At 45.7% G+C, this 13,208-nt stretch overlaps 1 protein-coding gene across 4 annotated transcripts in view; it reads right to left on the bottom strand.

The window, feature by feature from the left end:
- Nucleotides 1–13,208, bottom strand: part of USP24 (ubiquitin specific peptidase 24) — a 123,411-nt gene that overhangs the window by 54,757 nt on the left and 55,446 nt on the right. For 3 of the 4 annotated variants that reach the window (XM_056533012.1, XM_056533008.1, XM_056533009.1), the window contains exons 19-26: nucleotides 11,969–12,080; nucleotides 11,079–11,155; nucleotides 9,483–9,629; nucleotides 9,338–9,391; nucleotides 8,601–8,716; nucleotides 4,228–4,294; nucleotides 2,960–3,070; nucleotides 1,851–1,949 (exon numbers count right to left, since the gene is read on the bottom strand). In XM_056533012.1, the coding sequence (XP_056388987.1) occupies nucleotides 1,851–1,949; nucleotides 2,960–3,070; nucleotides 4,228–4,294; nucleotides 8,601–8,716; nucleotides 9,338–9,391; nucleotides 9,483–9,629; nucleotides 11,079–11,155; nucleotides 11,969–12,080 (783 nt within the window). The remainder of the gene's footprint in view (nucleotides 1–1,850; nucleotides 1,950–2,959; nucleotides 3,071–4,227; nucleotides 4,295–8,600; nucleotides 8,717–9,337; nucleotides 9,392–9,482; nucleotides 9,630–11,078; nucleotides 11,156–11,968; nucleotides 12,081–13,208) is intronic. The other variant, XM_056533011.1, reaches the window with a different exon arrangement.

The raw sequence follows: 13,208 nt of genomic DNA, 5'->3' as shown, positions 1-13,208 counted from the left end.
TAAATGGAGCCTGGTTAAAGGATGTGCAGAAAATCATTAGAAGGAATGCTTCACCTGGAGATTTTCATTTCCCGATTATATTTTTTTCTATTTTATGATTGAATTTTTATGTATTTTTTTTCGGGTGGCCATTTAGCATGAGCAGTTTTTTAATAGAATTTTGTGATACGCTTTACGGCAGGGCCCATGGACTTAGACGACAATGGATGGAGATGGATGGAGTCCTAATCAGATTAATGGGAAACGTTACATTGTACAAGGGAGCGGAGGCTGATCTCTGAGCAAAACCTATTGTGTGTATCTATCGGGTGCACACCACGTTTTTGCAATACAGTTCCCGTATACGGTTTCAATTTGAAAACCCTACGGAACCGTATTGAAAACCGTATGGATTGACTCTCTATTGAAAACTGTATGCCAAAAGATGCATCAGGTTGTGTCTGTTTTGTATCCTGTACGGTTCTGTCAGTTTTTTTCCCGTACCGAAAACCGTAGCCTACGGCTGCATTCACACCACGTTTTTGCAATACAGTTCCCGTATCAGGTTTTTGATGAAAAAAGGATTCCTCAAAACCTGACTGACTGTATCAAAACAGGTGTACAAATTTTAACCCGTATATGGTTTAAAAAAAAAATGATGTCCAGTTGCATCAGTTATTTATGAAAAAACATATAAGTTTTTAACATTTCACTCCGTTATGAATAAAGTTTCACTTGTTTGATTGAAAGTCCAAGAAAAAAAACTGTGCAAAGTCAAAAACTGTATGGTGAAAACCGGATGGAACCGTACGCACATACGCTTCTGTACGGTTCCCATTGACTACCATGTTTTTTTAAAAAAGTATAAGTTTCAATACGGTTTTTCACCCGGACCAAAAACAGTGGTAAGTTTTTGGTCCGGGTGAAAAACCTTATTGAAACGTATACATTTTTTTTTTTTTTTTTTTACATGGGAGTCAATGGGAACCGTACAGAACTGTATGTGCGTACGGTTCCATCCGGTTTGCACCATACGTTTTTTGACTTTGCACAGTTTTTTTCTTGGAATTTCAATCTAACAAGTGAAACTTTATTTCTAATGGAATGAAAAGTAAAAAAACGTATACGTTTTTTCTTAAAAAACAGAAGCAACCGGACATAATTTTTCAAACCGTATACAGATTAAAATTTGTACACACGTTTTGATACAGTTTAGTCAGGTTTTAAAAAATCTGTTTATTTTATCAAAAAACCTGACACGGGAACTGTATTACAAAAACGTGGTGTGAACCCGACCTTACTGGTGTCACCTTTAGGGTCTATTCACACACACAGTATTCTGTGCAGATTTGATGCGCAGGATTTGAAGCTGCAGATTTGATGCTGTGCTCAGTCAATTAGTTTGCATTGAAATCTGCAGCTTCAAATCCTGCGCATCAAATATGCAACAGGTAATTTTCTGATGGCAAATTTCGGTTTAAAGGAGACCTATTATATTTGTAAACCTTTGAAATACAGGTCCGATATTTGAACAGGTAGAGGTTCGAGTGCTGAGACCCCCACTGATCACTAAAAAGAAGAGGCAGAAAAGCTTGACTGACTATCTGTTAACATTTGGATTTCTGGTTCACCTGCTGGATTATCCCTTTACAGGACACAGTGTTAACAGCAACGCAATGTTTCCCAATCAGTGTGCCTCCTGCTGTTGCGAGATTTCAACTCCCAGCATTAGTTGCGAAACAAGGGTTAAAGTGTAAAATTAAATTCATACCACTAATTTGTGGATGTGAGGTTCATAAATTTGAGACTCATCTATCTCTACACTCAGAGCGGCTCATGACAAGTCCCATTATGTAAGTGTCGTTACTCACCAGACTTTCGTTTGCAAATATCTGCATGTTTTCTATAGGACAGTTCAGATGCCGGGCTATCTTCCATCGGATGCTTCCAATCGTCTCGTTGCTGTGGGCCTAGTACATAAATGACACATCACATCTGTCCACACACACTTCACAACACAAAACTACTTCCAGTAAAATATTACTATATGATTAGATTGTTTGCCCTGGTATAGTATCCCAGCTTTCAGTATTTAAAGGGGTACTCCACCCCTAGACATCCTAGCCCCTATCCAAAGCATAGGGGATAAGATGTCTGATTAGGGGGGTCCCGCCGCAGGGGACCCCTGGGATCTCCCTGCTGCACCCGGCATTCGTTGAAAGCATCGGGTGCAGCGTCATGGGCTCATGACTTCACTGTCACGCCCAGCTCCCTCAGTTTAAGTCTAAGGGAGGGGGGCGTGACGGCCGTCACGCCCCCTCCCATAGACTTACATTGAGGGAGCGTGGCCGTGACATCACGAGCGGGACGTGACGTCACAAGCCTTCACCCCGCATTGACAGTCATTCGGAATAGAGCGAAAGTCACTCAGTGCACCGGAGGTCTGGGGTGCCGCAGCCGAGAATGGGGGGGGGGGGTTCCCTTTGGATAGAGTATAAGATGTCTGGGAGCGGAGTACCCCTTACATTCTGTTCAGAACAAATGGAGCTGGAGGCCGTGATTGGGATGTCACGGCCACACCCCCTGGTGACTCCATGTCACGCCCCCTCATGACATCATTCCATGCCCCCACCATCCATGTCTATGGGAGGAGGTGTGTCGGCTGACATGCCCCCTCCCATAGACATGAATAGAGAGTGCATGGTGTGACGTCACGAGGGGGCATAGTTGTAATGTCACGACCACTGTCGAGAAACCCACATTTGTTTGGAAGACCGATTGCTGCGGGAGATCGCAGGGGGTCCCACTTCTGGATAGTGGAAAAGAAGTCTGGCAGGGGAGTACCCCTTTAACATAAGTTTCCATGCTGGAAAAAAAATACAAGTTATAGCCAGATAAGCAGGTTCCCCTGCAGACAACCAGGTGCGGTGGAGCTGGACCCCGATGTAATTCTTCTAATTAGTAATATGAGGAGATTTACCTCTATGGTGAATGTATCTTTGGTTGACTCGTATGTAAGGTTCAGCGTTAACAGATGACCATGGAAAGAAGCCCCGTGAGGTAGAATTGTTCTGGGAACAGAGTACAAATCCTGCAGGGAACAATAAGACGCCATTACAGAGGCTGAGCAGAGGAGTTATGATTCAGAATGGATTAAAGGGGTATTCCAGTAAAAAAAATTATTTTCATATCAACCGGCTCCAGAAAGTTTAAACAGATTTGTAAATTACTTCTATGAAAAAATATTAATCCTACCAGTACTTATCGGCTGTTGAAGTTGAGTTGCTCTGTCCTGTCTAACAACAGTGCTCTCTGCTGACACCTCTGTCTGTCTCATGAACTGTCCAGAGCAGGATAGGTTTGCTATGGGGATTTGCTTCTGCTCTGGACAGTTCCTGAGACAGACAGGTGTCAGAAGAGAGCACTGTGGTCAGACTGGAAAGAACTACACAACTATCTCTGTAGTATACAGCAGCTAATAAGTACTGGAAGGATTAAGATTTTTTTCTTAATAGAAGTAGTTTACAAATCTGTTTAACTTTCTGGAGCCAGTTGATATGAAAAAGAATGTTCTTTACTGGAATACCCCTTTAAGCAGACCATATTCACATCTGGCTGTACCATGACGACACTAAAAGATAAAAACTAAAAAACTCTGGAACTGGTCTGAAACAACCTGATCTGTGTCTCCCTCCTATAGACATCGGCCTAGAATGAATTAGCTCAGTGCAATGGACGCGTATATCCTGCTCAGGAGTGACTTCCTTATCTCTTATTATCAGCGCCACCTAGTGGCAGGTGCCAACACCAATGGTCTCCTGCTCCTAATACAGTAGTGGATGATTTTTTTTCTTTAGACATATAAAAGGGTCTTGTTAAAGGGGTACTCCACTGCTCAGTGTTTGGAACAAACTGCTTCAAACGCTGGAGTCGGGAGCGCGTTATGTCATAGCCCCGCCTCTAATGATGTAACGTCCCGCCCCCTCAATGCAAGTCTATGGGAGGGGGCGTGACGCTCCAGCGTTCGGAACAGTTTGTTAAAAACTGCTGAGCAGCGGAGTACCCCTTTAATGGCCCATCCTCCGGACAATCCATGGACGACGGCATTCCCCCCACCGAACAGCAAATAACCTTTCTGGCCACTGTAATCGTGAATATTCAGGGAAAACCATACACAGCAGCCTATCGTGTATGGTAGGAAATCTACTACAGAGACATTTTTACTTTATCCGTAAAGAACCCAGTTACCTCTATAGTGATCACGTAGCGCTCTGCCAGCAATAGAAGCCTCTCAATTATGACCAGTTTGGTTGACCTGCAGGAAATTTATATATTATTTATAGATTTTATACGGAGGGTAACATGAATCAATACATACTGCCTGGTATTGTAGTAACTCTGCTAGAAACAATCCCAAATTAAAAATGCACTTAGCATAAATAGGCATTTTATAAGAAAATTGAGAACAGAAGATTAAAACCCAAACAAAAGGAGATTTTTATGTACTTACCATAAAATCTCTTTCTTGTAGCTTTCATTGGGGGACGCAGATACCATGGGTATATGCTCTTACCACTAGGAGGCGCTGACACTAGGGAAAAAAAGTTGGCTCCTCCCTGGCAGGATAGACCCGCCCACTGGAAGTGAGAACCAGTTTTGTCACGAAGCAGTAGGAGAAGCCAACAAAGAAATATGTCAGAAGGACCCTAGAAAAGAATCCCGGAGAAAAACAAAAAACAAAACAAAAAAAACAATAACCGGAAAGGAATATCCGGACAAAAAATTGAAGAAATGGGTGGGTGCAGTGTCCCCCAATGAAGGCTACGAGAAAGAGATTTTACGCCGAGTACAAAAAATCTCCTTTTCTCGGTCACTCTTCATTGGGGGACACCTATACTGATGCGATGTACCAAAGCAGTCCCCTAGGGTGGGAAGAACAACCACTAGCGAAAGGGGAGCAGTCCAGAGACCGAACCCACTCGTCCGTAAGGCCAGCGGTCCATGGAGATGGACTCGGACGTCAAAAGAAGGGACCGTGCTTAGCAGAGACTCTAAACCAACGTCACATAGAGAGACAAGAAAAAGGTCGACTAGGAGGCCAGATGGGCCATCCTGGAAGGAAGTAGGAAAACAACTCCAAGGAACATAGAACCAGACAGAGGGCCAGCCCAACTGGAAAACAAAAAAGGAAAAGGGCACAACAAGAGAACCCATCCAGAGTCAACCGATTGAAGAGAACATGGCGGAAAAATGCCAGGGAGAGCAGTGGACGCCTGGACAGAAGGAGAGCACAAAAGGTGGAGACCAGAAAACCACTGGAAAAAAGGAAGACGGAAATCGACTCAAGAGAGGCTTGGTACAGAAGATCGATGAACTGAACATCTGCAGACCCAAAACCCCATTCAGGGGCCCGCCACGAACCCCCGGGAAGGGAAATAGCTAGACTGGTGTAATCCAGACGACTGGAGCGCCCTTCATCTTGAAAGAACATGGACCCTGATTGAGGAGAGGGAAGAAAATAACAGCCAAAAAAGGAGCGGAACGTCCAGAAAAGGGGCTTCCTGGGTGACCTGGAAGACGGACACGGAAGAATAAATGGACAAAAAAGGAGTGGAAGACCCTGAAAAGGAGCGTCCGAGAACACCGGAGCATCCGACATGGGAAAAACGAGGTTCCCGAGTCTCCTGGAAGACTTACACCTGGAGGTTAAGGAAACCCAACGTCCACGAAACGCTCCGGGTGAAAAACTGTGTCAAGACAAGAAGAAGTGCGTCACAGAGAGACCGCCCCACAAATGGGAACGTGGAGAAGTCTGGGCAGGATCGCTACACATGAGAAACCTCAACCATCACTAAGGCCCAAGACTCGGGAGCGCCGACCTAGAAAAGGCGGCACGCCACAGCGTCCCAGGATAGTGTCCAAGACAAGGAGACCAACCCGTCCTGGGCACCAGCGGTCCAAATGGACCAGAGCAAACTGAAACAACAACCCGTCAGGATGGGATCAGAGGTGGAAACAAAAGGGAACCCAGCTGGGACACCCAGGCTCTGAACACAGGAAGGGTTACTCCAGAAGACTGTGGTGTCAGTGCAGCGCAACTAACACCGTCAAGTTAAGGAGGAACACACCCTACCAGGGAGTGTGTTCCGAGGGGGAAGGAGAGCAATGGCAGGACCCAAACAACAGATGGTGGCTAGACTGGCTGTCGCTGAGCCGTACATGACCGAATAAACCCCACCGAGGAGAGTGCCATGGCTGCATGAACAGCAGTAGATAACCAAGAAACCGGAAAAGAGCCAGGCTGCAATAGTGGGCAGTAAGCAAACAGGCCGACAGGGCAAGGCTCTTCTGGATGCTTTCAGCTAAAAACAAGAGCCCAGCCAAAATACCCCACCTATATAGTGGGAAGAGAGAGATGGGTCCATCTCAGCAGTAGAAAGCGCCCAGCGAAATAATCCCCTAGTGAAGGAGAAAACAGGGCTGGTGGGGATGAAACTCAGGCACTGACTGCGCCAAACCTCGATTCCCATACCTCCGTGGAAGGGAAATTGTCAAGTGCGCCAGGCACTGTAGGAGCAGGGGAATGCCACCGTATGGCAACGGGACAAAGTAGTGGGCGGACGTAGCCCCCAGGAACTCTGAGAGAACATATCAAAGAGCCAAGTTGTGTCCCCAGAGGGATCCGAATCCTGGACACTGGCTGGGCAAGATGCAAAGACGTGACTACAAATGCAAGGAAGAAGCACACACACAGCAACCAACAGCATTGAGAGAAACACCCCAACAAGGTGAAAACCTTGTGCCCAATGGGCGCCAACTGAGCCAGTCTGGTTATGTGGAAGGGAACAGAGCAGGCGTCTGAGCCACCCTGCACAGGAATCCAGGAAGATACCTGGAGGCATAGGGGGAGCACTGAACTGATGACACCCCACCGGGCCCCATGCCAGAACAGAGGTGTTCAACCGTCACAGACCTATGGACACCAAATTACAGGAAGGCCCGAGGCACCCCCCACCGACAGCAGGAAGGTGGGCACTACACGTACAGAAGGACACGGACATGGAGACCTCACTAGTGACAACCATGTCCCTAGCAGAAAATGTGGAACTCTTAGAAAGGGGAACAGAGAGTATAGGAAACATTCACATCCCATCTGCTAATGGTGGCACACACCAGAACTACTGCCGCAGATGCGAGAGATGAAGGAGTTATGTGGGACAGGAAATAAGCAGAGACAGTCAGATTGGGATAACAGGAGCAATGAACCCACAGAGACAAAATGTGTGGAACTTCACATGGAAAGAAAGTCACCGGGCTGTGGGAGCGGCAGTAAAGGGGGAGGTAATCTGGTGGATTAGAAACCATGTAGACACTGCTATATGGCATAGGGACGTGGCCACACCAAGTCCCGCATTCAGAGCCACACATTAAAAGCGCCCACCAGCCAGAAACAGGGCTACTACAGCTCGTTCATGGAGGGTGGGCGGTAATGGGGGGCATACTCACACCTCACTTGCCACATACTCACCCCTTGACGGCTTCAGCCAGTATTAGGCCACACTGCATCATACCAGGCTAAGATAGTGGGGCGAACAGGGGCAGTGAGGGACCCAGGGTACAACCTCCAGGCGCTGGCGAGAAGGGGTTGGCGGCCCATACTCTTATGTAAAGTGCCCCTTTGTCGCATATGGGGGAACAGGTAGTGCCATGCTCCTGAACCCCCACCTGAAAAAGGGAAACAAAAGGGAGTAAAGAACCTAAACAGTCCTTACTAGAAAATAATAAAATAATAGACCAGGTGTGGAGAGCTCCAAGACCTGTGTCTTACCTCCCACTGACACTAACTAAAACCGAATACCTCACTTCCAGTGGGCGGGTATATTCTGCAAGGGAGGAGCCGACTTTTTTTTCCTAGTGTCAGCGCCTCCTAGTGGCATATACCAGTAAGGTGTGCCTCAATGAAGAGCAACTGAGAAACACTTAATTTTTGTGTCACAAAATAATTGAATCCAGGAAAATCTATTTGTAGTACACCTTTGTGAATATTGCACCAATGCATCTAAAATGAAAATATTAAAATGAGCAACTATTAAAAATGAAATGAAAAAAGTCTGACTGTTTCGTATTTACAGCTGCTATGCAGACTCTTGCACCGCCATGCTAAGAGACTACGAGCAAACCTGTGGAGTCTGATCTTTCCGTCATATTCCCTTCAATCTGTCCCCTAATAGAAAGGGCCATGAATGCAAAATCAGACTACAAAGAAGAACATATGCACAGGAGCTCTATGCACAAAACTGTAGGAAAGTTTTAAGAAAGACTATTTGCAAAGTGGCTTTTTCCTTTTAGCTCATTGGATAAATACAAAAATTGGTTAGAAAGATTGACATCACCTTTAGATTACATTCTGGGAAAGAACATGATCAAAAGACAGAATAGTCAAAGCCGGCCTACAAAAAAAAAAAATGCCACGCTATCACTGGTTAGAAGGGGTTAACAATGAAATAACAGGTCCCTACTGCACTGCATGAGCCAAGATAAGCTGCTAATAGAATGAGCCTAGTAAAAGGGACATAAGACAGAACATGATGAAGGGACGTCGCTCCTCTGTGGACGCTCACCTGTATGGGGACTGTACAGAGGTGGCCACTGATGGCATCGCGGTGGCAGTCAGCATTTTTGTAGCTCTGGTGACTGCATGGGTTAGAGTGGGACCTCCGAGTGCCGAACTTGCAGCCTAAGGATTGGAAAAACAATAATAATAATAAAAAATAAAAAAATTATATATATAAAAACAAATCAATGACAATAAGATCAGCAAACTCCTCGGTGAAATACTCTGTGCTGCTTAAAAGAAGTACTCCACTGCCCCAGCATCTGGAACATTTTGTTCCGAACGCTGGGTACGACTGCAACGGTCGTGACATCACGGCCACACCCCTGTGATGTCACACCACTTAAATGCAAGTCTATGGGAGGGGGCGTGGCAGCTGTCATGCCCCCACCCATAGACTTGCACTGAGGTGTCATGGCCGTGATGTCACGACCCCCGCAGCCCGCACTCAGCGTTCGGAACAAAATGTTCCGGACGCTGGGGCAGTGGAGTACCCCTTTAAGCATTCTACTCCTTTAACTATACTTGTTACCAGTCTTTAATGCCTCCTAACATGACACTACCCCAGTCACATACACCCCCTGCCTTATAGGGGTACTCCGCTGAAAACATCTTATTCCCTATCAAACTATATGGGATAAGATGTCTAATCGTGGGGGGTCCCGCCACTGGAGGGATCATTCAAACTATGTGAATGCCTTTGCTGAGTGCCTACAATACGCTCAATATAAAACCATTTCTTACCTCTAACCTGGTGTAGCAATCGGCAATGAATTTCTTGTGCAAAGAAACAGAATCCTGTACAAAAAAATAAAAATAAAAGAATACAATTTATTTATGTCTACGTAACATTCATCTAACATTTTATTTTCTCGTATCACATCCACACCCGCACTTTTTTCAGCCTGGGGTTGAGGTTAATGTAGCTGTAGTTGATGATCAGCTGGATGGCTTCATTCGCGATCTCTTCATCTGGAGATTCCACGGCAACTTTCCAAATAAAATCCATGCCGATCAATTCCAGTTTCTCAACGTGCTGTCAAAGAATTTTGAGAAGGACGGGGATTATTGGGTCATGTTCACATATAATCTGGCAAGTCGGCATAGTTGCCATCTACTAGACCTAAAATGCTGCACAATCACATCAAAGAGTAACTAAATGAGACCATGGTTAAAGGGGAACTCAGATGGGATTTTTTTTTTTCAAATTAACTGGTGTCAGAAAGTTTAACAGATTTGTAAATTACTTCTATATAAAAATCTTAATCCTTCCAGTACTTATCAGCTGCTGTATGCTCCACAGGAATTTGTGTAGTTCTTTCCAGTCTGACCACAGTGCTCTCTGCTGACCCCTCTGTCCATGTCAGGAACTGTCCAGAGCAGAAGCAAATTCCCATAACAAACCTCTCCTGCTCTGGACAGTTCCTGACATGGACAGAGGTGTCAACAGAGAGCAACGTGGTCAGAGTGGAAAGGACTACACAACTTCCAGTGGAGCATACGGCAGCTGATAAGTACTGGAAAGATTAAGATTTTTATATAGAAGTAATTTACAAATCTGTATAACTTTCTGGCACCAGTTAAAGGACATCTGTAGTGCAATATTATTTATCCTCTATCCGAAGGATAGGTGATAAGTTATAGATCGTGGAGGGGTCCGAGCACTGGGGCCCCCCGCGATCTCATGGACGGGGCCGCGGCAGTATGCTGGAAAGGGGGCGTTCCGTCCCGGCATGACGCGACGGCCGACATGCCCCCTCCATGTACCCCATAGAGATACATGGAGGGGGCGTGTCTGCCGAAGCTTTCAGCTGGGGAGGAAACTGCATTTCCTGCAGGGGCCCTGCTCAGGAGATCCTGGGGGCCCCAGTGCTCGGACCCCCCGCGATCTATAACTTATCCCCTATCCATCGGATAGGGGATAAGTTATATTGCACTACAGGTGTCCTTTAAGTAACCCCTTTAAGCCCCATTAACCCCATGGGGTTTTAAATGGGCTCCTGGGTGCAATGAATGCTGCTTTTTGCATCCAATGATCCCATTTGGCATGGTTCTCACTGATTGACATATGGGAACCTGGCCTTATAGTAGTGTTTTCCAACCAGGGTGCCTCCAGCTATTGCAAAACTACAACTTCCAGCATGCCCGGACAGCCTTTGGCTGTCCGGGCATGCTGGGAGTTGTAGTTTTGCAACAGCTGGAGGCACCCTGGTCAGGAAAGATTGCTTTATAGGGTATTAGCCCAGACATAGCCATGTGTCTCTCAAAGACAGTGAGGTTTCCATAGCAAAGCATCAGATGCTTGGAGTTCCTACAAGATAAGCGTAGCCATAAGTGCCACGTGGCCGCTTATCCCTCCACTTTTCAAAACCCAGGACTTGAAAACGTGTTTAGCTTTTACCATCTCATATCTGTGGCTAAAATAATCAATGATTGATCAATGAAGAAGATGCTGTAGAATATTCCAGGTGTAAGAAGCGCTCACCAGCTGTGTGCCCTGACGCTTCAACCGGTGGTCGCAGAGATTGACGTTCTCGAAGAAAGTCTTAAACAAATTAAAACCTGTAAGTCATATAAAAGAAGATGTCTGTGTGTTACTAGAGGATTATGATGCATTATATACATTAAATTGTGTCATTTATGTCATTAAAACTAATTTTTGCTATTGCACTCCTCATGGTAAATAAAAAATCTTTCTAATATACTTTGTATAAAAAAAAAAAAGTTTTCTATGTTTTATTTGTGTTTAAAAAAAAGTTGCCACTAGGTGTCTTCCTACTTGTCCAGAACACATTCTCTCCCGCCCCACCCCCCCCCCCCCCCCCCACAATCTCTTGCACAGACTTTGGACTCCTGCTGGCCAGGCAAGAGTCCAAAATCAGGAAATGCAGTCTGAAGTGCAGCCTTCGCCAATCATAGCTAATCTCACACTGAACTGCACAGGGTAGGGGATAAGTGTCTGATCACAAAGGCCGGCACCCGGGCTCTCCTCACGCATGGAGCAACCTCTATGGGAAAGCCCAAGATACACGACTTTCCCACAGAGACACATGGAGGGGCGTGTCGGTAGTCAGTAATTCGTGTACAGAACGGAGGTCGCTCCGTGCATGAGGAGAGTCATGTGCCGGACAGGAGATCCAGGGGGGATCCCAGCGATCATACACTTATTCTCTATCCTTTGGAAAGGAGATAAGAACATATGTACCCCTTTAATGTCAGATACTCTGGATTACTGAAAGGTTGTAGAGTATATAAAATTTACTCGGAAAGGTCCAGAAAGATCAGGAGCCCTAAATTTAAAAAAATGTACAGAATAGATACATGCAATAGAATTTATAAGAGCGCCCCCCACAGGCTTCTCCCAACGTCTCCTACCATTCATTGTGATTTCATAAGACTCCAACTTCAGGATTTTCTCCTTAAATAGCTGCTGCTGGACATCGCTCTCGAGGTCGTGCTGCCCCTTAGTAAACCACTCAAAACACATCTGAAAAGCAGAAGCGAGAGAATTAATGAAAGAAAGACAGCAAAGTAAATACCAGACCTGGGGGTTTACAATCAACAGCTATAACATATGGAATCCCAGTTAAAGTGGAACTCTGCCCACAGACCTCTTATCCCCTATCCAAAAGGATAAGATGTCTGATCGCGGGGGTCCCACCTCTGGGACCCCCTGCGATCTCAGTACGGCAAGGGTGCTGCACAGAGATCGCGGGGGGGTCCCAGCGGCGGGACACTCCGCGATCAGATATCTTACCCCCCTATCCTTTGGATTCATGTCTATGGGAGGCCAATCACGCCCTCTTCCCATAGGCATGAATGGAGGGGGTGTGGTGTGACGTCACAAGTCGGCCCATGGAAACCCAGCATTCTTAATATATTGATTAGCATGCCGTGCGCAGCATGAGTGCTGCACGGAGATCGTGGGGGATCCCAGCGAAACGAGCCTCGCGATCAGGCATCTTATCACAAAACATGTGTGTGGGCAGAGTACCCCGATAAAGGGGGACTCCACTGGAAAACATTTTCTTTTAAAGCAACTGGTGCCAGAAAGTTAGAAGCAAATTTGTAAATGACTTCTATTAAAAAAATCCCAATCCTTCCAGTACTTATCAGCTGCTGTATAATCCACAGGAAGTTATTTTCTTTCCTTTCTGTCTGACCACAGTGCTCTCTGCTGACACCTCTGTCCATGTCAGGAACTGTCCAGAGCAGGAGAGGTTTGCTATGGGGATTTGCTCCTGCTGTGGACAGTTCCTGACATGGACAGAGGTGTCAGCAGAGAGCACTGTGGTCAGACAGAAAGGAAATTCAGAAAGAAAAGAACTTCCTGTGGATTATACTGCAGCTGATAGTACTGGAAGGATTGGGATTTTTTTAATAGAGGTAATTTACAAATCTGTTTAACTTTCTGGAACTTGTTGATTTAAAAGAAAATGTTTTCCAGTGGAGTACCCCTTTAAGAACACAAATTGCTGGAAATTGAACGTTTTGACCTCCTGTTGCGTTAAGTGATGACTATTAGTCATAAAATATATAATTCTACACAAAGTGAACGAACAGAAGAGAAAGTCAATAATATTTGCAGCGAAACAGCTTTAATTCTTCCAGGTAC

The sequence above is a fragment of the Hyla sarda genome, chromosome 7 (genome assembly GCF_029499605.1).
Source record: "Hyla sarda isolate aHylSar1 chromosome 7, aHylSar1.hap1, whole genome shotgun sequence".
NCBI classification, from domain to species: domain Eukaryota; kingdom Metazoa; phylum Chordata; class Amphibia; order Anura; family Hylidae; genus Hyla; species Hyla sarda.
This window is presented reverse-complemented; position numbering and strand designations above follow the sequence as displayed.